This window comes from Macadamia integrifolia, chromosome 9, assembly GCF_013358625.1.
Source record: "Macadamia integrifolia cultivar HAES 741 chromosome 9, SCU_Mint_v3, whole genome shotgun sequence".
NCBI classification, from domain to species: Eukaryota; Viridiplantae; Streptophyta; class Magnoliopsida; order Proteales; family Proteaceae; genus Macadamia; species Macadamia integrifolia.
In genome coordinates this window covers 7,226,118-7,248,970 of record NC_056565.1, presented here as the reverse complement: position 1 = coordinate 7,248,970, position 22,853 = coordinate 7,226,118, and the positions used below count along the sequence as shown (strand labels likewise).

The 22,853-nt window shown below is 37.7% G+C and overlaps 2 protein-coding genes across 2 annotated transcripts; one reads left to right on the top strand and one right to left on the bottom strand.

Annotated features, from left to right (window-relative positions):
- Positions 1–49: 49 nt before the first annotated feature.
- Positions 50–1,513, bottom strand: LOC122087904 (expansin-A8-like). Its single transcript, XM_042657034.1, has 3 exons — positions 1,305–1,513; positions 899–1,211; positions 50–806 (listed from the first exon to the last, which is right to left on the bottom strand). The coding sequence occupies exons 1-3, from the start codon at positions 1,432–1,434 to the stop codon at positions 503–505; spliced, it is 747 nt and encodes a 248-aa protein (XP_042512968.1). The 5' UTR covers positions 1,435–1,513; the 3' UTR covers positions 50–502.
- An 8,173-nt stretch (positions 1,514–9,686) lies between these two features.
- LOC122088246 (splicing factor 3B subunit 2) lies at positions 9,687–20,446 on the top strand (the record flags this gene model as incomplete). Its single annotated transcript, XM_042657443.1, is given in 11 exon segments — positions 9,687–10,028; positions 10,270–10,395; positions 10,482–10,610; positions 10,704–10,766; positions 11,077–11,184; positions 11,771–11,848; positions 15,142–15,234; positions 17,217–17,303; positions 19,802–19,903; positions 20,152–20,271; positions 20,384–20,446. Coding segments are annotated over 11 exon segments (1,221 nt in total), but the record flags the coding sequence as incomplete, so codon positions are not given.
- Positions 20,447–22,853: the final 2,407 nt, after the last annotated feature.

Below are 22,853 nucleotides of genomic sequence, written 5' to 3'. Positions count from 1 at the left end.
GTTTAGCATGCAAAGATTCTTCTCTACGTTGACATGAATAGAGCACAAATTATGAAAAATGAAGAAATCACATTCATATCTATATAGAATTTTTTTTCACAATGACATAAATGACACTCCTTGAATTAAACATAAGCAAGATTATCATAATGAAAATGATATTTATTTTTTGCCCCCATGCACTTGTTTTTTCTATAAATTCAAACAAGTTGCAGTGGGAACTAAAATCTACTTCTATCTCTATCTCTTTTTCTCTCTACCCACACAGAGTCCAAATACTTTTTTTCTTTGATACCCTTTGCCTTGATTTCAACAAAGCTAGAAACAAGGTATCAATAACTGACCTAACTAAATTTCCAACCAACTATATTTCCTATATATAAAAAGAAGGCCCAGCGGGTGCTACTATAACAACCTCAGCATCAATGGCCATAAATATATAGTACAATTTCCTCATTCATAAGCCGAGGAAAACTGGTCCAACCGGGTCTGTCCGGGTCTTCTAGAATTGACCTCCTTCGAAGGTCTGACCGAATTGCCAACCGGCCGGAGCAACGTTATAGCTAGTGATAGTTTTTCCATCACTAGTGGTGACTTGGAAGGAGAGGCTCTGGCCGTTCAGGTAGGAGTTGCTCTGCCAGTTCTGGCCCCAGTTCCTAGACATCGGTTGCCAGCCCGTGTTAGACCCTTTGATTGATATTGCATGGACATCCCCTGCACCGCCGACGTTGGTGATCAAAACCAAGTTGAAGTAAGAGTGACCGTTGATCGTGAATCTTATTCCTCCCTTCTTCACACAGGGCACCCTGCCAAACAAAAATGGAAATCCTACACGTTAGCATCGAATCTTTGTGTGACCCAGATGGAAAAGTTGATCTGAGCCGTTGAAAGTTCTTACCTTCTGAAGGAGACAGGGACGATTCCGGCATGGTATTGAGCAATCTGAACGAAAGCCGGTTGAGCCAAGTCGAAGTGTTGAAGAGGAGGATTGCACCACCCACCGTTATCGTTAGATAAACCTTGGTTGGGAGGACAAAAATTTGTTGCTGTGACGATGATGCTTCCAGGGAGACACCATTTAGGATCAGAATCACATCTCATCTCATAACAAGATCCACAACTCAAGCCATTGTTGAAGAGAGCAGTGCTTAGAGCTGCAGTGTTAGTACCATATCCTTGACTGTACAAGTTCCCATACCCACAAGCTCCACCTGAAAACCAAAAAACCCTTTAGAAATCCAAACAGTACTTAATTAAGGAAGAACTTCAAATGGGTTAAAAAAAAATATCAGGCTTAAGCTTACCCATTGTGCCGGTGGCGTCGCCACCTCCGTAGAATGTGGCGTGGCCGCCTTCCCAACCTCCATAGTCACCATAAGCTCTCTGTAAGGAGAAGAGAGAGAAGAAGAGAAGAGAAGCAATGGTAATGGCCATTTGAGAAGAGAGATAGAGAGAGAGAAAGAGAGAGAGAGAGAGAGTTAGAGAAGAGGAAGGTTTTGGGGTTAGAAGAAGAGAGGATGGTGAGGAATGAGAAGCTGAAGGTGTGGATTTATACAAGAGAAGGCAGAGGGTGTGGGGTAGTGTGGATAAAGAGACAAAAGTAGCGGTTCTCACGATTGAGGTGGTGGTGGGGCTTTGGGCTTTGGGCTTTGAAAAGGGTCAGAGCCACGTAACGGGGATGAAGTAAGTAATTAGGCAAAAAATCGAAGTGCACATGCAAATGTTCCAATTGGAATACCAACCGCTAAGCCCATGGGCCCCAGCCCGCACATGCGCCTGCCAACGGTTTCACCTTATTTTTATTTATTGCCGTTGTTTACCCTTTTTTTTTGGACGAGGGTTTGGAAATGGGGACCGACAGGTCATTTATGGAATTCTACGGGGATCACGTGATTGGAATCTTAGATAACCTAATGTGGGGCTACGTGTCGGTGTTCTGTTGGGTAGTTAGGTCCACATGAAAGCGCAGGGGTTGATTAGTGTGGTGGGTGACGTGGGTAGTAGGCCCGACCACCCAAAAAATAAAAGATAAGGCTTCTGGTTGGACGGGGCGGTTCTGATTTGGCATTGCTGAGGTGTATCGCTGGCTTTCAGTGTAACTTTACGGTCAGTAAAAGTTACCTTTTCACTTTCCAAAAGAAAAAAAAAAAGCTTGATAGCCAGGAGACCTCCAAGAGAGGGTAGTCAGATCCTCTCCAGCTCTTGGGCATTCTTACGTGCATATAGGGGTGTCAATCGGTCGGGTTGGTTCGGTTTCGGTCGAACTTAATCGGGCTTGAAAACTTTCAAAGGTTACACCGTGTCCGCCCATTTAACTAATCGGGCTTAGTTATTGAGGGCATGGTACACTTTATATTCGGTCGGTCGGTCTCGGGTTATAATTGGGCCACCTTAATCAGGCTTTAGTCGGGCCTTAACCGGGCTACGGACATGTTTAATGTTAAACGGGCTTTAACCGATTTTTAAACGAGCTCTCTTTAAAATGTGCTATTATATTCCGGTCCACTCATGCAAGCCCAAAAAAATGACAATAAATCAATAAATGATACCAAATATAACCATTATTTAAAATGTGAACATGTCTTTACTTTTTAGTTTTTATTCTTTAATTTGGGGGTTAAAATAGGTATTCTACAATCATTAAAGGGTCGGGCCAAGTCGGTGCACAATAGGCCGGTCTCGGTCGGGCGTTATTCGGTCGGTCTCGGTCGGTCGCCCGACGGTTCAAGTAGCAAAACCGAGACCGACCATTTATAAACGGGCCGGGCTCAAGCCCGACACGTTTAATAAACGGTCCGGGCCGGGCCGGTCTATAAACGGTTGGTCCCGATCGGTTTAGCCGGTTCGGGCCACGAATTGACACCCCTAGTTCAATATCACTTATATTATCATGTGGTAGTGATAAGGACCTTGGAGTGTTGTGTCCACGCCTTTTCTTCTAATCCACCAATCACATATTTTTCAGAAAATAAAATGAACATGTTTAGAATTGCCAATTTTTTGTAGTCTAGTTCATTATACACGATTATTGACTGACTACAAGGAAAATGAATAAATAAAAAGGATTCCTAACTATGACATAGTTAAAAGAATTTACATCATATGGAGTATTGATTTGGTCATTCAATTCTAGTCCTTGTATTGCAAATAATCCAATACATATGGAAAAGCCATTCTCCCCATGGGCTATGACATAGTTGAATCCATACTTGAATAAAAAGCATTTTTAAACTTAATTTCGAAAGTATTGATCATTGGCATCAATTCATATTCTTTTATATGACAAATAGGTAAGTGGATTATCTCATTGTCTTGACTCTTATCCAAGATTATATGACTAACAATCTTTTCGCATGCTTTTCTTGACCATGCCTATATTAAAAGATGTGGGCCTTCAATTCAGCGGTATATATGATGAATGGGCAGTGGACTGATATAATTGCTCTCAAATCAATTATGCCATGCGCCACTTAATTGAGGTTGATTAAGGAACTCTTGTTTCATATTTCTAATTGGGGAAAGTTTTGTGTGATGAGAGAATCTCTTCATCTGAGATGATATGATAAATGATTAGACTCCTGGATTAGTGAATATTATCAATAACTCTTGTTTTTTATTACGAGGGTCAAATTTCATGGATTAAATAGTCTCTTTTCATTCTGGATGAAGGGATACTCAATACTTTTTGGAGTTAATTCCATTTAAGGAATACTTATTATATGATAGGTAGAAGTAGTGGTGTCAATAGGCCGGGTTGGAAAATCTAGCCCAACCCTAAAGTCTCTTAATTCAACCCAAGCCCAACCTAGCCTTAGGTCGGGCTTAGATATCTTAGGCCAGGCCCAACCCTGTCGGGCTTAGCCCAACCCAACCCAACCCAGCCCTGATGGACCTTGATTGGGTAGGGCGTAGCCAACCCAGCCTAGCTCAATACTATTGGTTGCTTGCGCTTGATCTCAATGCATTGCAGAGGCCAAAGCCCAACGTTTTCGTATATATATATATATATATATATATGTAGATTGTTGAAAACAAAATTTTTTTTGCAGACCTTTTCTATAAGTACTTATTTATAATTATTAACATATTTATATTGTTATGTACTTAATATATAGGGTTGGGATGGGTTGAGTTAAGTCGGGTTGGGTTGGGTTGAGACCTCAACCCAGGCCCGACCCAACCTGGCTTGGGCCTGAAATTCTCAACACTAGCCTATCCTATGGGCTGAAATCTCTCAACCTAGGCCCTGTTCGGGCTCAGGGTGAGTCAGGGCGGGTTCAAGTTGATCGGGTTTTTTTGACACCCCTAGCAAGAAAATTCCCTAAAAAGCAGTGTGGCCCCTTAACCAACCCCTAGGCCAATGGGAGTACTACTAGAAGCATCAAAATGAGATTTCAACCTTTCATGAGGGATGCAGGGCGATCATTTCACCCCCCCCAACTGTGTTTAGGCATAGGGGCCACATTGCCTTTAAGATTCTTTTTCCCTATATTATATGGGCTAAAACATCCTCATACCAGCCATGCGGGAATGCTCCTCTCTCTCTCTCTCTCTCTCTCTCTCTCTCTCTCTCTCTCTCTCTCTCTCTCCATGAAATGCCCCCTTCTGTACCCTCATTGGCTGGGTGTGAGGAGTCCATCCCATACTACTGGCATGACAATACTTTGCCCTGCTGCCCATATCATACGCAGGTCTTAATGATGAATACTGAAAATAATAGCTAATAGCTATACATAGATATTTCAATGTCGTAGTTTTTATAGATATAGGAATTGGTAGTGGGGTTAGCTTTGTCACAAGGGAGAATAAGAGATGGGACCGGCCGGTGGGTTACGGGCGTTACGGCTGATAGGTTTGCTCAATTGTTTTACCCCATAATTTTTGAATGGTTATGGTTCATTTATATTTGTTATTGGGGCAAGTGTTTTCTTGGTGGGATAGTCTCACTTTATTATATTAATAAAACAGCAAAAAAAATTTTTTTTTAGGTGGAACATAGAGATCATATATTGATAAGTATGTAAACGGATCGAATTTGGCTTGAATAGGAGTTTATCCGAATTTGAATCCGTTTCATACTTTACTATTCGAGTTCGATCCATTTATCCGATCGGATACATAAAATGCTATTAAATTCAAATTCGTATACTTAAATTGTAATTGGATATCATCCGATCCAATTTGTTTAACAAACAAATACCGAATATCCGATCCGATTGCTAGGCATAGCTCGTTGCAACATAAATAATGCATGACAGAAAGGAAAACAGGTAACCCACATACAAATTCTGTGGAAATTAGACCAGGAACCTTAGATGCCATAACTTCACTCTCCCTCTTTGTTTCTTACTCAAAGACCCTATTTTCGGATTTCTCTACACAAGAAAATAAAATTGTCTTGGATGTCTTTTATCTCTCATGATCTTCAACTAACAGCTACAATATGAACTACAACATTATCTTCAACCAAAATATGAATAGAAAAAAAAGAAGACTATCCTCAACTAGGCAGTCAAAACAACAAATTTCTATTACTAAAAACGCATCGATGATTTCATACAGAACCAAAGTGTATATTTTCGATTGTTGAAGTCCTTTCGAGTACCTGAAGCTTGACGCCAAGTTTTTATATTCAGTACTAACTTGTGCGTTTTAGGGGTTTCTTTTTCCTTTGTGAGACGGCGAGAAACACTGAAGTAGTAGAGCCGACGCCAGAGCCGCGAGGTGAGATAGAGAGGCAGCACAGCCAGAGCGGCTTTGAGCTGCAAGAACTAGAGTGAAAGTGAGAGTGAGAGTCAAGAGTCGAGTACCTGATAACCTGAAGCTTTGAGCCGCAGCAGCTTTGCCTCTTTGAGTTTGGAGTTTTGGAGACGGACTGATGGTCGATGGAGAGAATGAGAGTAGAGATCTTTTAGGGTTTTTGCTTTTTTGGCCAGTTGGAAATTGGAATGTTGAATTACATGTTAGGTTTCATTCATCCTACGGTCCACAATAAATCCCTAAATGTAGCCTTTAGATTGGTATATATCATTCTTTGAAAAAAAAAATTAGCATGTATTAGTATTTAGTATAATATATTCTACACTGTTATTATGTAATAAAAACTAATATATTTACTTAAAATTATAATGGAAGAAACGGATACGGATATTCTTTACCATCAGATAGCTAAACGAATCGAATAATAATCAGTTGGAAAGTAGGATTATCATATCCGCTTAGTTTTCAGACGGATTCAGATAGTTTCCAGATATGTGTTTTTTTAATACGGATACTCCTAAACGAATACGAACCCAGATCGAATATGGATTTTCAACTATCCATTTACATCCCTAAATACTGACACAAGAGGCACGAATCGATGGCATGCCCCAGGATGAACACATGGGTTGTTTTGTGCGTGCCTCTCATGTCTGGATGTGGCCCCTGTCTCACCCAAAAAACTTTGTTCCTTATTATTATGAGGATAATGTTGGAGACACTTGCATAATTCTATTACTAAATTTAAAGGGACAAATAGAGGAGACTCCTTCCACCAAGTTGGTTGCCAACTTTCCATCCTACGTTGGAGTGGTTGATTGGCAGCTGTAGTTAGCATATGAATCATGAAAACCATTTATGGTTTAGGATAAGACATCACTACTTAGTTGTGTGGCCCTGCACCAGTGTTGGGGTGGATGAGAGAGCAAATAAGAGCATCAACATCAATGGTATTATTTATTTCATAGAGAGTGATGGTAATTTTGTGCACATCTGTGTTCGGGTGCAAGGGCGACACAATCAAGTAGCTTGCTTTTTCCATATGATATATGTGCCTCGGTTAAAAATAAAAGATTCTTTCCTAATAAAAAATAAGGAACTCCATTGGCATAGTAAGTCCACGATCATAGAAAAACCCGGGTGAAGGTAGAATATCCTATAATGTTAATCTAACACTGATTGCATTACCGAACAACAAAATCTAACATTGATTGTGAGTGATAAATATATTTTTTTTATTAATACACCTAGAAACACCCCTTTTACTATTTGATCATTCTTTTGAGATGAAATTTACATGGTTTTAGAGTAGGTTACATCCTGCATCTCTTCCGATTTTGTCCGGTCTATCCTTCTCTTCCTATTTCCATCTAATGTATGCTGCTTCCGGACCACTTAAGCTAACACGAGAGAAGTGCTAATCTCATATCAATTATCAGCGAAAAAATCTTTCCTTAATATACCTATGAGCACCTTCTCGTTATATTGGTCTTTTGAGACGGAGATTACATGGTATTAGAATAGGTTACATCTTGCATCTCTTCCAATGTCATCCAACTCCATCCTCCTCCTGTTTCCATCTACATGTATTGTGGTTTCGATCCACTTAAGCTTACCCGGGGGAAGTATTAATCTCACATCAACTATCAGTGAGAAATCTCTTCTTAATATACAACACCTTCTCATTATATTGGTCTTTTGAGATGGAGATTTACACATAATATATATTTTAAGCAAAGAATACTAAAAGATGTTATCCTTAATGGGTAGCTCTTGTGTGAGTTCTGTTTGAATCCTCATTCCTACATTGGAAAAATTCGACCTGTCGACCAACAAAGTTGTATCCCTTAAGTTTATTCATTTGAAGTTCTTTAATAAACCAAAATGGAAACAAACAAAAGTATGAAACAATTACATCGCACTAATAACATCCACCATCCAAATAGAAATCCATCACGCAAAAAGAAATGACTATGAAACTATATTATTTGCATATATCTTTTATTTTTTATTTTTTATTTTTTAATTTTATGTAAGAAATTCATATTGACATAATTTCTCAATGAAAAAGGAATTTCTTCATTCTTTTGTACTTTTATTTCACAATGAAAAAGGAATTTCTTCATTCTTTCACTGACGGCTATCATTGGATTTGGATGAGTGTCAACAAATGAAGAAGGGTATTTAAGGCCTTCAGATAAATATTGGATGGAGAAAGTTATGATGACCTTAGATTTAGGGGAGAAGGAAAACTTTCTCATTCACTATGTGAAAAAGTTATCTAAGCCGTCAGAGGAGGGTACATCAGCACCTTCTCTTCCTCACATGAAATGACCTCGCTATCCTCCTATTTACAAAACCACTCCATTGTATCTCATTGGGTTGCTCCTCTATATCACTTGCTCAGGAAACCCTTTCCTTATTATATGTTAATGAAAAAAATTATCTTTACGCATTCATATATAGAATTAAGCTTTTACTGTGACCAACCAATACTGTCACAATGTATAGATAGGACAAAGTCTAAAAAAATTTCAGACATCGTGGCAAGTTATCCAAGAGTATTTATATAAATACATTTGACATAAAGCAGTTTTTCCATTTCCACTTGTTTGACAACTGAAGTGTTCATCATGTTTCATATACGATTGTGTATGAAAACCGATCTCTATTCGATACAAAGTCACAATAAAACACAAGGTATCGCATCCTTGTGTGCCTATCCGATAGTTGGAGTACTTATCTTATTTCATGCAAGACCCTATATATATGACAATCAATCCTATAGTATATCTATCTTTAACTATGTCCACATATTTACTTGCATCGAGTACATCATTTTTTTTTCTTTAAAAAAAAAAAATATCTCTTCCGTAGTATTTGTTAGGTCAACTCTCCAAGGGCTTTGTCATAAGTTTTTTCTATGTCAATAAAGACCATATAGCGATCATTTACCCAAGCTCTAAATTTTTCTATTAGTCTTGAAGTAAATAACTTGTGTTATGGATTTTTTAGGTAGAAAATCAAATTGGTTATCTGAAATAGTATTTTCTGGTCTCGGGCACGTTTCAATAACTCTCTCCTATAATTTCATAATATGATTCATTAGTTTTATGCTTATATAGTTATCGTATATTTGAATATCACCTTAATTTTATAATCGGAAACACAATGCTTCTCCTCCGTTAATATGATATTTTCCTTGTGCTCATAATATTATAAAATAATTTAATTACAAAGATAAACCAAAAATTCCTAAGCTCTTCCATGTTTTTATTGGGACCACCATCTATACCTGTTGATGCCTTGCCTACTTTCATCCTCCTTAAAACTTCTTTTACTTCAATCATCCTAATTTCTTATATATATACGATAAGTGATGGCAAGATGTGTAATGCAACCTTCCAAGACACTATTGTTGGAAATGTCTTTACTTAGTAGGTTTTAGAAATAAATTTTCCATCGCTTCTAAACGTTTTCATGGCCCATATTTAGCTATGTGGGCTTGAAAAAACAAACTGCAAGAAAAACTTTTCAGAGAACATTTTTTGATGTATTATAGTGTTTTAATTTAAAGTTTGGAAGGGAAAATAATTGCTCCAGCCCTTGTCAATTGAAAATTTTCACCCTCATTTGATGCCCTCATGCACATTCTCACTGGTTTCCACGTTGATCTAGGGGTTATGTAACTTGGTAGAGTTCGCCTCCTTCAAAGTTTATAAAGAAAAAGAAAAAAAGAAAAAGAAAAAAAAGAAACATATATTACGAATAGATTCTGAAACGAAAGCACATTATTTCTATCGTCTCGCATCAGAACGCATTCTAAATCAGATTCTATTCGAAAAATACATACCAAACACCACCTTACCTTAAACTGAGGGGGGCCATTTTCCTTTTGGACTTTTAAAGGGGCTGCCGTTTTGTTCCTCCACCCGTTTCATTAACACTGCTCGAGTGGGTTTTGAGCCGCGAGAGAGAGAGAGAGAGAGAGAGAGAGAGAGAGAGAGGGAGCAGAGATGACAGCGGAGATGGTGGAAGGAAGTACGGAAGGCCTAGGGCATTCCAATGGCTTTGCTGGGTTTCATAACGAAAACGGGAAAGGAGGAATTCCTGGCAAGAAATCGAAGGAGAGCGAAAGGCGAAGACGCCGTAGGAAGCAGAAGAAGGCCAACAAAACATCCCAAGTAGCCGCCACCAACGGTGCCTCCGCTGCCGACGACGAAAGTGAAGATGCAGATGATGCTAAAGAGAACACCGATCCACAGCAGGTACCTACAATGCCTCCTTAACCCTCTTAGATTCCAGTTACACAGATTTATGTTTTCTTCTTCCTTTAGGTATAATTTTATTTATCACGAAAAAGAGGGGGGGGGGGACCCTTTCCTCTACTTAAGATCTGTTTACTTTCGTTACTACGGATTGTTCTTTTTTACTTATTAATTTCGTGTTCGGTGTTTTTTCTGCATCTGCAACATCTAATTACATAATTTGCTGTGGGGAAATCATTAGGTACTGGATACCCTAGTTGAAGTGGAATATGTTCCTGAGAAGGCGGAGATAGAGGATGATCTGCTGGAAGATTTCAAAAAGGTTTTTGAGAAATTCACCTTCAGTGATGCTACGGCCGGCGCTGATGTAAGCAATTTAGGGTTGTGAATTTTCGTCAAATCAGTTTTGATTGGTTTTCAAATTATCGTTAAGATGTTTAACTTTTCGAGCAGGATATTGACAAGAAAGATGAAACGGCTGCGAATGCGGCATCTGATAAGAAAGCGGCTTCCGATTCCGACGAGGAAGAGCAGGACACGCAGCAGAAAGAGAAGGGGGGAATTTCTAATAAGAAAAAAAAGGTTCATTGTTTGATGCCCTACTTCCATATTATTATTGCCATGTGTCTCATCACCAGGCTTTGTTGATTTCGTGATGTTTTTATTGTTCTTTAGCTACAACGTCGGATGAAGATTGCTGAGTTGAAACAAATTTGCCAAAGGCCGGATGTTGTCGAGGTATTGTCTAAATGCCACACTTGCGTTATATCTTGATTCTTTATAAACTTCCGTTTTGTATATCATACCATGGTGGGTCATGGTGATTATCCATTTTTTCATTCTCATAGTATCTTATCTCAGCTTAGATTTTCAGAGTATTTTTTGGTGCTTATGTACTCCATTGATTTCGTGACTAGAGTAAAGCTCTAATTCCTTTGGAACATGTCCTGTCTCTATTTGGATCTGTGTGCTGCAGCCTGCAGCTCTAAATTTTACTTGCTTTTGTTTCAGTTTTTCATTATCTCACTTTTATACTTATTCCCATCAGATATGGGACGTGACAGCGGCAGACCCAAAACTTCTTGTGTATCTGAAGTCATACCGCAATACTGTTCCTGTACCAAGGCATTGGAGTCAAAAGAGGAAGTTCTTACAGGTGAGTGATTAAAAGTAGACATAAACTTGCTGTATTGTTATGTGCATGCATGATTAAGGGTGTACAATGCATTGGGGTTCACACAAGGGGGGAGAAGGTAAGTAGAGTCGATAAGGTTTCACCCCTCTTATGTGTATATGTGGTTCTTGCAGGGGACCGGCTATAACAATCATGGAGGCGACATGTCGGCTACCGGGGCCACTTGAATCGTTTTATTTTAAGATGTTGCTAGGGTGGGTGGGGTTGTGTTTAGTTGTGTATAATGCTTTGCTTTTGCAATCATTATCTCTCTAGGTTAGATGCCTTGATAATATGCCAGAGATTTGAGGGCTGTCCTCTAGTCAGTGTTCCAATGAGTTTCTTTGGCATCCGGTATCATGCTAAGTTCTCAAAATCTAGTCATTTTGGGTGGTGATTGAACTGAATATATTCCTTTGATATTGCAGATGATGTGGGCTGTTGTTACACTGCCTAGAATTCTATGTTCTCCATATGACTGATTAGGATTGAAGGAGATAAACCAATGTTACAGTTTCTACTTTTTTGAAGAGCTTCTCCCTCATATGTTTCTTTGATGTATTTGCAGGGGAAGCGGGGTATTGAGAAACAGCCTTTTCAACTTCCTGATTTCATTGCTGCTACTGGGATTGAAAAACTAAGACAGGTGAGCAGATATGAGTGAAAACTGCCGATTTTCATTGGAATAATTTGCATCTAGATGTTCTTCCCAAACTAACTTTTCTGTGTAATTGAGAGTTATCTGCTGGATTCTTCTAAGTTTCTACATCTTAGGGTGATTTTGACATATATGTTTCACCTTTGATGGGAACAGGGATAACATGTAACAAGTTTAGTTGAAATCACCAAAATCTAAACTGAAATCACTGAATTGTTTTGGTTTTGGCCATTATTTACCTCAAGACTTCTACATTAATTTGATTCCTTGGTTCTCTCTTTTTTACTGAAAGGGATAAGGTCATATATATAGCATTGCGGTAGAAGTCCTTTTGAAGTGGCAATATCCTTCTGTAGTTACATTAATCCATGAGTAACCTCAGCCGAAAATGCTGTGAAATACATAGTAAATTTTCTGCTGCCATCTTGGTTAGTCTGACAAGGAAATAATATAGATTCATGCTACAATAATTAGTGTGGGACCATCCTCTGGCTTTTATTCTTACCATTACGTGAAGGTTTAGCACAATCACTGACTTTAGTTGCATCAGTTGCATTTGCTTCTCCCTTTGCAATTAAATCTTTTTCCTTGAAACTTCTTTCATCTTTCTGGACAAGTTTTCCTCACTCTTTGTTTTTAATATGGTGCGATCATAAAATCACTTCCGAATAAGCATATAACATATTTCTAATTTATTACTGGAGTGAATTGAAGTGAAGTTTCCCAAAATATCCTAGAGTAATGCAAACCCATCTCTAGGCCAAAATAGATTAGCAGAAACAAGTTCACAGGAGGATCTTAGAACTGCCAGATTCAGTAGATAAAGAACGCAGAAATCTCAGAATGGTCCCAAACTCTGATCAATTACGTTATTCTATTAACAGATTCAGTCTGTGAAAGTTTGAGCTATGTCTGCTGACAGAATAATGAGTTTCAGAGGAGTCCTAGACACCTAATGCTATACTGCTATTAGGATTTCAGGTAGTAGAACTGAACTAAAAATCGATCAGAGTTATGCAGGACTAAGAACAAAAATTCAGAGAGTTGAATATTGGAACCTTATGTCTAGGTTTGTAGCTAACACAGCGCAGTAACAGAAGAGATAATATAAGGAGAACTTGATTGAATTAGAACAGAAAACAGGAGTGATGCGGAACCTGGGTCAAAATACCTTATTGGGTTTGCTATAGGCCCATCCAAATATCAAATACCCAAGTTACAAAGGAGTGAAAAAATCTGTAATTTACCACAAGTTCTCAAAGGGGAATGACGAACTTGTAATGAACTAGAATTTGATAGGGTTATTAATTAACTCAATAGGAGAGGATACAAGTGGAGATTATATTTATTAATGAGGGTCAGACTTGGACGTGACTCAAAAAGAAGGGTGGGGACTGGGGACTAATAAAAAGTGAGGAGGAGGGGTAGCTTTGAAACTAAAAGAGTAAAATAAAAAAAGAAAGAAGGAATCGTGAGGGGGAAGGAACGTTGCCTTCAACCTCTAGCCAAAGCAAGGAGGTGGAAGAACCAGGACTGAAGAAATTGATAGAACTCCTCTACCAAGCCTCCAAATTGAGTGAAAACTTTAGAGGTTGGATTCGTAACCTCTTAGTCTTTTAGCAGCAGCCAAACACCACTCCAACAGGTAAGTATTACTTTAATAAAATTAGATCGAAACAGGGTTGGGTGGTATTCTCAGAACCAGATCTGTTTTCTGGTTTAAAACTCACGATGGGGAACTAACCAGGGAGCAATGGGTTTACCAGGGAGCAATGGGTTTGGGTCGCCTAAAATAGGAGAGCTTGTACTCAAAGTATTGGGAAGAAATAGATGGGGAAGTGGTAGATTGATTCCAGTTTTGGGAGGCTAGAGTATCGCTGGACAGAACTATGGAGAAAGAATAGAAAAAGAGGCAGAAGAAGAAGAAGAGGAGAGAGTGGGAGGGAAAGAGCACACACTTACAAGTCACAAAGGCACAGACAACTCAACTTTCAATTCATTCTTAGAATCTGAAACTTTCGATGGTTACAGCCTTGTATTTAAAGAGGGGAAAAAAGACCCTAACTAAACTCGAGAACTGAAAAATGGAACTTTACCAGTACTTAGTCTATTCAAAGAAAACAAAAGACTGCAAGATAAATCCAAGTAAATAAATAAATGAACTACTAGTATCCTACTAGACCAAAGACCCAACTTTGGACCCGGTTCTTGATCTAGGTTCTCAACGGGTTCAGCCTGGACCATGGAAGTTCCTGCATCAAGGGGTGCTGCAGAGAGTGTAAAACTACCAGAAATGGACCCTTAATCTTGAAACAGAAAAATAGATAGAAAGTATAATAGGGCAGGTATCCACCAAACCTGCAAAGAGAGTCAACTCTTCCCCTAAGGAATCCACCTTTGCTTCACTTGTAATCCACCAAGCACGCTCAGAAAAAAAAGGGAAAGCTATACATCATAAATTTCGTGTCTGAGGCAATAGCCACTACATCTATATATAGAGTTCATAAACTGACTCTGTTAACAGTCGTAAATTGACTTGGAATAGTCAAAACGAACTTGTATTTGACACTCCTGCTCAAACCTTAACTCCAACAAAAGAACATAGACTTGGAAGAAATCTGGACACAAATTCTTAATGATTCTAGAACTTGACATAGTTAACTTTTAACATGAGAAAGACTTTGAACTAATCCTGCTTGACTAATCTCGTAGTCTTAGATTTTACCCATTAAAGTGGCCTAGCCTAATTTTAATAAAACTGGTTAGACCAAAGGCTCAACATGTGTAGAACCCAACCCAAGGCTTATTTCAACTAAAGTAAGCCCCTTTTTGTGAATTTTCCGAATCATGGAGGGTGCGCCTGAATACGTCATTGTTTGTGAAACTGATCGAGATAGTGTTTAAATTGAATTTCCAATTTGGAACCTTAATACCACACAAGCAAAATCTGCAATGCAAGAATTTCTGTTCCTTAATGCTTGGTGAGTGTAATCCATAGCCTCCTTTTCAAATCTTAATGTGCTTGATGCGTTGTGATAGCTTTCTTTCTCCTGCTCCCAATAATTTATATGCATGGGTGAGATTCCTTCAATTCTCTATTATTCAGGTCTGATCTTTTATAGCCCATGGGTTTTATTAGCTTCCTTTTGCTGCATGGATAACCAGAAATCCCCTTGCATTCAAATAGCTGGAGATAAAAATTATTCTATCTTTTCCTTCACTTAATTGTTGAAGCTGTTGAGCTCGATTGTGATCTCTTTTTTCCATTACATTCTATGTAGGCTTACATTGAAAAGGAGGACAACAAGAAATTGAAGCAGAAGCAGCGTGAACGTATGCAACCAAAGATGGGAAAAATGGATATTGATTATCAGGTCTGTTGATAGCTCCTTTTGATTCTTATCATATTTAATTGATTTTAGAATTTGAGTAAACTTTCTCTTTTGAATTTGTTTCTTGGATGAATGTTTTGGAAATCATACAAGAACATATGCTTGGACCTCTGACCATCTGTTGGTCAGGGTTTGGTCATACTAAAACCTATTACTTCCATTTGCACGAAAGGCATTTACTTGGTCGTAAATGTTTGAAACATCAACTTAAACTGTCCACCGTTTAATCTTGATAGTGAGACTACCCCTGAGCTCTTCTAGCATGACACTAAAAAAATTAAGGCAAAGCACAAGCTGTGTTCTTCATATGTTGTTATTTTTTCTGGTGTCATGGTTCAGACCTTTAGTAGTTGTATCTTCAAACGTTCATGCCTAAATGATCTGTCCACTGTTCTGTTTCTGAAAACATTGATAACTTTAATAGCTAAGTGATTTTGATACATGAACACCTCACTTTACCTGAAATACTTGCCAAAGTTCCAAAACAACATTGGCGTTGTATATTTGTTGGCCTCAACAAATCTCTAACCCCCTTTTTTAGTACAATTTGTGGATTGGTTCCACTCCCACAATGGGGACACACCCAACGTAAACTATGTATTGACAAAGTCGGCATACCCAGTGCACGAGGCTCCCGCCACTGTGGGGTATGGGGAGATCATAATGTATGCAGCCTTACCCCCACTTCGTTGAGAGGATGTTTCCTGACTCAAACCCTAGACCACTAGGTTGCAATGGAGCAACCTTACCGTTGCGCCGATGTCCGCCCTCTATAAACTATGTATTGATATTGTTACAAAATGCTCCCATTAGCTATTGAGGCTTGTGTTTTCAACAGCTGAATATTACATTCATGGCCTCTTAGCCTCATGCACTGTAGATTTATAGAATATCATTGTTTTTGGAATTCTTAATTTTGTGTTGGTAAGTTTATAATTGCATTCTTTTGTTGCTAGATGTTTCCTTTTTTAGGATATCAATATTGGATACATCTAGATCATTAAACATAGCTTTCTTCTTTATATGGAATTTCTATATTAATATTATGTTTGATGATTGTGTACATGAATCACATTAGAGGATCTGCATTAGCATTTTTCCCCATCTTTAGATTTGGTAGTCAGATCTGTTTCAGTGACATTTTATAGACCTGACACATCCATCAAAACACAGTTAAGTTACCTTATGATCATATTTTAGATGCCTGACCCATCATATAGAAAGAAGTGGCTGACTGACCTGACCCATTACCTAAATTTGTTCCATGGAAGAAAGAAAAGGGTAAGAGTGGCTTCACTTTTCAGCATGATAATCATCTAAAAATATGAGGGAGCCTGTTGCTGCAATGTGGCAGCAGGTAGGCCCTACCATCTGATATATACCTGTCGAATTTCAGCCCAGATGGAGTATTTTTCATTTTGGCTGTGGGGGAGGGGTTGGTAGTACAAAGACCTGCCCCCACTCGACAATCCGCTAGCCAAACTCCCCCAGGTGAGGTGGGATTGATTTGTGCCCAGGTGGTACTACAAATACTCCTCTAACCCAACTCTTCCAGATGAGGCAGGATTGATTTGAGCCCAGATCTTTGTTATCAATGGCTGAGATTCTGCGAAATTTACTATCATAGCTGAAGTAGGTTAAAAGTTGTTAAAAAAATGGAGGAGGAAAACAATTTGGCAGTTGACATGTGGACAATCCATTAGGTGGTGTATCTAACCTGTGGTTCGGATCAGCTATATGGCTTTCCATGTGGCTAAGAATGGGTACCCATTGCGCTAGCCAGGTCACAATGCCTTGTTCCCAAAATATTATTAAGCAAGTTCCCTCTTTTTTCCTTTTTTCTCACTCCATGAAATTTATCTGGAGGTTCAAGTTGATAAGATCCTCATGATATATTGATACCGATGCGCCTTAAATTTCATAGTTTCATTGTCTTATGCAAGTAAGTTGTTTGCATGCTGCAGGTTCTTCATGATGCTTTCTTTAAGTACCAAACTAAACCAAAACTGACATCATTTGGTGACCTGTATCATGAAGGGAAAGAATTCGAGGTATGATTTCAGATCTTCTATTTATCATGGCTGAACTCATGATTTCCAAAGCTCTTGACTCTTGGTACTGTGGTCATTGTTAACATTTAATGCTTGGATGGAATTCGTCATATGATAATAAACATTTATGTCTGGTGGAATTTCATATAACATAATAAACATTTGTCCGTTGGATTCTATTTCTATTTTCATGGTGCTATGCTTTGTAAGTATACTGAAAATGATTGTTCTAAAAGATTCAACAAAATAGATTAGCTTGATTCCAGTGATTTTTATTACTAGCTTTTTAGTGTCTGATATGTTGTTTCAAATTTCTATGAATAATAGAGTGAACCCCTTGACAATGCTCTAAACACTAATCTTACATGGCTTATCACTATATTTAGACAAAGGGACAAATGCCATTATTTTCATATTGAAGCTGAATATTAATACAAAGCATTTCATTCACAATAAACACCCAAAAAGTCAAGTGTCTCTAACGCCCTCAACTCACTGAAGTAGAAGGGGGGATGATATAATTAGAAGGAAAGAATGCCCTTAATGGAATTTGATGTTCTCGATTTGATTAGTATTTGAATGTATAGTCAATATGAAAATGATTTAGAATTTTGTGAAAAGGAGAATTAACTCTTTCTAGATTGTGGATAGAGGATAATGGTATCTTATCTATGTAAGCATGTCATCTTTTTTCTTATTTTGTTGGATCGTGGGGACCATGACTCTGGTAATTTTATCTTTACTACTTTTTGTGGTTGGGATTGATGGGGATCTGGGTTCCAGAAGTCGAAGTCGGATCACTTATGGGCCCACAATTAACAATTAAAGCAGTTTTCAAAGAAGTAGGGGCAATTTTGTAAATTCAAATAGCTCAAGCACTTAAATGAGAGGAAAGATAAATAATAGGGCCAAACTGAAATAGAAAAAAGAAGAGGGGTAATCTGTAATTACTAAAGTAAGGAGGAATTAATAGAACACAATTTAGGAAAAAGAGGGGGTTAACTGTAAATAGAGGAAATTAAGTCACTTAAGAATAAAAAAAGAAGAAGAAATCACCTTCTTCCTTACGATACTAACCAAAGGCGGAAACCAGTTTCTAGTACGATGGGCAGAAATCCTTCATCTAAACCCAGATTAGGTTCAGATTTTGGAGCTTAAATCTCAACTCAAGGCCTTCTTGAATGCAACTGAAGAAGCTCCAATATTATAGATAAGCACAAAGGTTTAATCTGGTCAGATTGTACCTGGCGGAAGACAGGGAGGCAGGTTTCGGTTTCAGTGTGAAACTTCCAACAGAGGGCACTTCCAACTCTTATCTTCTACGGTTTTGATCGCCCAAGAGAGGGGAGCCTTCGATCAAAATCTCAGCCAAAACAGATCTCCCAAGAGAGAGATCGACCTACACTTGTGGTGCTGCTAACGTTGCTGCTAACGTTGCCCAGAAACAGGGGCTGGGAGTGAGGACCAGCAAGAAGAAGAATGAATAACAGAAGGAAAAGAAAACAGAGGAAAAGAAAAAAAAAGATGAAATAAAGAAGAAGAGAAGGAGATTAGGAAGGAAACAAAAGATGGACACCCAGTCACCCACGGCAGCCATGGTTCTCACCCAAAATTCTCAACCAAGATTAATTCTTCAAAAACTAAAACTGAAATTTCTCCATCGATTACATGTCCAATATAAAGGAAAAATCAAACAATTAATGGCAACTACTTGAAAGGAAACTATACTAAAATTAGAAGCTAGCTAATTTCAAAAGAAATTGTTTCTAAAACAAAAGAAAATCAAATCAAAAGATATTTTTTTCCTAAGTCCATCGCCCAACTGCATCAGGGATACCATTTCTTGGATCCATTATCAGATTAGAAGTTTTCTTTGGATCCAATTGTTGCTAAGAATTGTAATGATTTCCTTGTACACTTCTTTAGTACATCATATTGAAGGTTTAACGTTTGTTCAAGACGTCAAGGTTTCTGTGTTTATCTTACCTTATGTCTGTTGCCAATGATTAAAGAGATGGTTGCTATATACATCACTAATCATTTCAGTCAATGTTGCTTACCACACTAAGTATTTATTTTTCTTTTTGTCTTTCTTCAGTGCTATTATGGGGTAAAATATTGTGGGCTGGTGTAGACTAGTCAGTTGATTAGCCTAGTGTTGTTCTCACCTAATTGATGCCAAATGTCTAGTGGATTGTTGACCACCTTGACACATGCACAATGTATCTATATTTCTTGCCGATGATTAAAAGATAGTTCTCATAAGCATTGTATTTCAATTAAAATCGGCCTTGAATTCTACAACCACCCCTTTCTCTCTCTTTTCCAACCCCACACACCCCCCCCCCCAAAAAAAAAAAAAAAAAAGACCCCCCAAAGAAAAGGAATTTCTGTTAAAGGCTGTATGAAAAAGTCGATTTTTCATGTACGTTTCTGTGTCTGGAGAAGCTTAATAAAGATTCAGAAATTAATTTGTATTTCCTTTTTATGTCATACAGGTGAAGCTAAGGGAGATGAAGCCCGGAATGCTGTCTCAGGAGCTAAAGGAAGCTCTTGGGATGCCAGAGGGTGCCCCTCCTCCATGGCTCATCAATATGCAGGTTGCTACTCCCCACTCTCTCTATCTCCCGCTCTTCCTCTCTTGGGGTTGTGACTTGTGAGCACAAATTTTGCATGGTGCTATCCTTTTCTGTTATTTCTCCAGTGCACATTTTTATAATATTTAATAAATTGTTAATGAGCCAGTCTGTTTGTGGTGTGTGATGGGCATGGTGCAATCTATTGTGAATGGTGGTGGAATTTCTATTTATTTTGTATTTGTTTTCTTATTTTGACTTTCTTAAAACAGAGGTATGGTCCTCCACCATCGTATCCACATCTTAAAATTCCTGGCTTGAATGCTCCCATTCCTCCTGGCGCTAGCTTTGGGTATCATCCTGGAGGTTGGGGTAAACCTCCCGTTGATGAAGTAAGTACTTCAACCTTGCATCTGGGGAATTCTTTGCCCTGTTTTTTCGTGGCAGAGCTGAAACTGTTTTATGTTTGACACTGAAAGTTGTGATGTTTTCATTGATGATCAGTATGGGTGTCCTTTATATGGAGATGTCTTTGGGGTCCAACAACAAGAACAGCCTAATTATGAGGTATTTTCTCTTTACTTTTCGTCTTTTACTTGTATTATGGTGATCTTATGAAAGGTGGAGAATGATGAATGTAAGTCAATATCTTGGCATTTTGAACTGGAGTTCTAACATTAGATTACATTGACTTGTTCTTATCTGAATTACTTTTCGTATGTAGAACTATTGTCCAAAGTTTGCTGAAGAAGTTTCGACACTATTATATTCAGCAACAACCACCAAAAAATAAACTATGAGATGCTAGTATAAGAACACTATTATACAATGCTACTTTATTCTCTCCTCATTCTTTTTAATTTCTATTCCTGACTTTTACTCGTACTATTAGTTGCAGCTTTTTCACTCAAGTGTGTATTCTATGTCATCAATAACTATAAATATTCTATTTTGATTTGTTTTGTTCAGTCAATTACAATACAATAATATTACGATTACGGTTTTTAATTGAAATAAGAATTTGGATCTTATCCCTTTCCTATGTGTGCTTAAATTGGACGACCTTTTCCTTTCATTTTTTTATTTTTTAATTTTTTGTAAAAAGAAAGAAAATTAATATTAAGAAAAATAAGTAAGTAGATCAATGTCAACATTAGAGATATCAATGTTAGATTGTTTGTTCATGGCCATATAAGCCAAACGTCACATAAGAAGGACCATGTTGTTTGTAGGCCTGAGCCAAAAAGATGTTAAAGGTAAAAAGTTATAAACATCCAAAAAAAGAGGACCATGCTCCAAGGCCTGATACTTCGATCAAAAAATAAATGTTCCAAATCCTCCTAATCACTCATACTTATTCCATATTCCATCCATCCCTTTTTGCTTGCTTTAATCCAAGAAGGAAACCTCATGCATTGGCTCCAATTAAGGGTGTTAATCAATTTGGTTTCGGTTTAAACGGTGTGGTTCAGTCCAGTTCACATTTATTTGGATGAAACCAAAATCACACCATTTATTAAATGGTTGCACTTTTTGAAACTGCAACCATTTAGTATACGGTTTCGGTTCCACAGTTTTTTAACGATTTCGATTTAACGGTTTTAAACGGTTTTGGTTTCGGTTTCAGTTTATTCCATACGGTTTCTAAACGGTTAGCAATCGGTTTGCTAGTTTATTTGCATGTTTACTAAAATTTACTTTTTATAATAAACAATTCAATTTTGAGAATGCGAAATGCAAACCATTATGTTTTGTTAAAACAACCAAACTACTAAGCAAAAGAAAATATTACATTGAGAAAATAAAATGCAAACAAAACTACTAATGAACATCGGTAGTAGTGGTGGATGATGCTAAAGTAGGAGTAAAAGGCTCTAAAAACACATCTTCTAAGGATTCAAATAATTCCTCTTCATCCGTCTCAGCTATATAAAGGAAGAAAATAATTACTTAGAATATGAAACTAATGTCCAAAGAATTTTATACGAGGTTAAAAGAAAAGATATTACCTCCCAAAAAGTTGGTTACTTAATTGTTATACATGTTAATCGGATAGGTTTTGACGGTTTAAATGGTTCGGTTTTTACGGTTTTAATTCGGTTTAAAACCAACAGGTTAAGCGGTTAAAATGGATCCAAACCATTTAGCTAATTGGCCTGAAACTTGAAAACAGAACCAAATCATTTACTAAATCGTTTTGCGGTTTCGGTGTAAACGGCTCGGTTCGGTTTTAAATTCACATCCTTAGCCCCAATACTTTTTTCTATCATAAAAAAAATTGGTAGATAATGAGACACATTTCCCTCCATCCAGAAATATTGTTATATGTATATAAAACACTAGCACAAATCATAATGGTGATGTTAAGAAAAGGGAAGCAAGGCAACACAGGTTCAGTTAGGTAAGAAATCACTTGTTGTTGGATAGTTTGGCAGTATGGATTAGTCCATTGCTTGACAGGACGAAGGATTGAGTGGGAGTTTCGTTTAACATTAGTGAATGTAATTTTGCTCCTATGTGTCCATAAGAAATAGGGTGTGATGATGAAAATATCAAAGAAATTAATAAGATTACTATCAGGGATTGTATTAGAATTAAGGAAATACATGATGAGATTCTTAATAGAATTAGGAGATAGATTCTCAGTTCACAGTCCCAAGGGGCTTACTGCCGAAATTCTCTTAGTAAAGTCACATGAGAGAAAGGTGTGCCACATAGATTCAATTCAAGTTGATTGCGGTAGATTCCACCAGTTGTATCTACATTCATCTATTTTCCCAAGATATCATTAGTGAGAATTCCTCCAAGTACTAATCTCCAAAAAAAAAAAATGAAACTTAACTTTGAGTGTCGCCATTAGTATGAGTAAAGAAATAAGCAACTACAGTTTGAGTCCAATTGGGTTTAATAATCAAATCACATTTCAAAAACTTAGCTACCATTTTAGTGGTAAGAACCTTTTTTTTTTTTTTTT

Excerpts from the sequence above, each read along its gene's own strand:
- LOC122087904 (XM_042657034.1), bottom strand. The coding sequence starts at position 1,434 with ATGGCCATTACCATTGCTTCTCTTCTCTTCTTCTCTCTCTTCTCCTTA. Across the intron at positions 1,212-1,304 it reads CGACGCCACCGGCACAATGG|GTGGAGCTTGTGGGTATGGG; the intron begins GTAAGCTTAAGC and ends TTTGGTTTTCAG. Across the intron at positions 807-898 it reads GTCCCTGTCTCCTTCAGAAG|GGTGCCCTGTGTGAAGAAGG; the intron begins GTAAGAACTTTC and ends TTTGTTTGGCAG.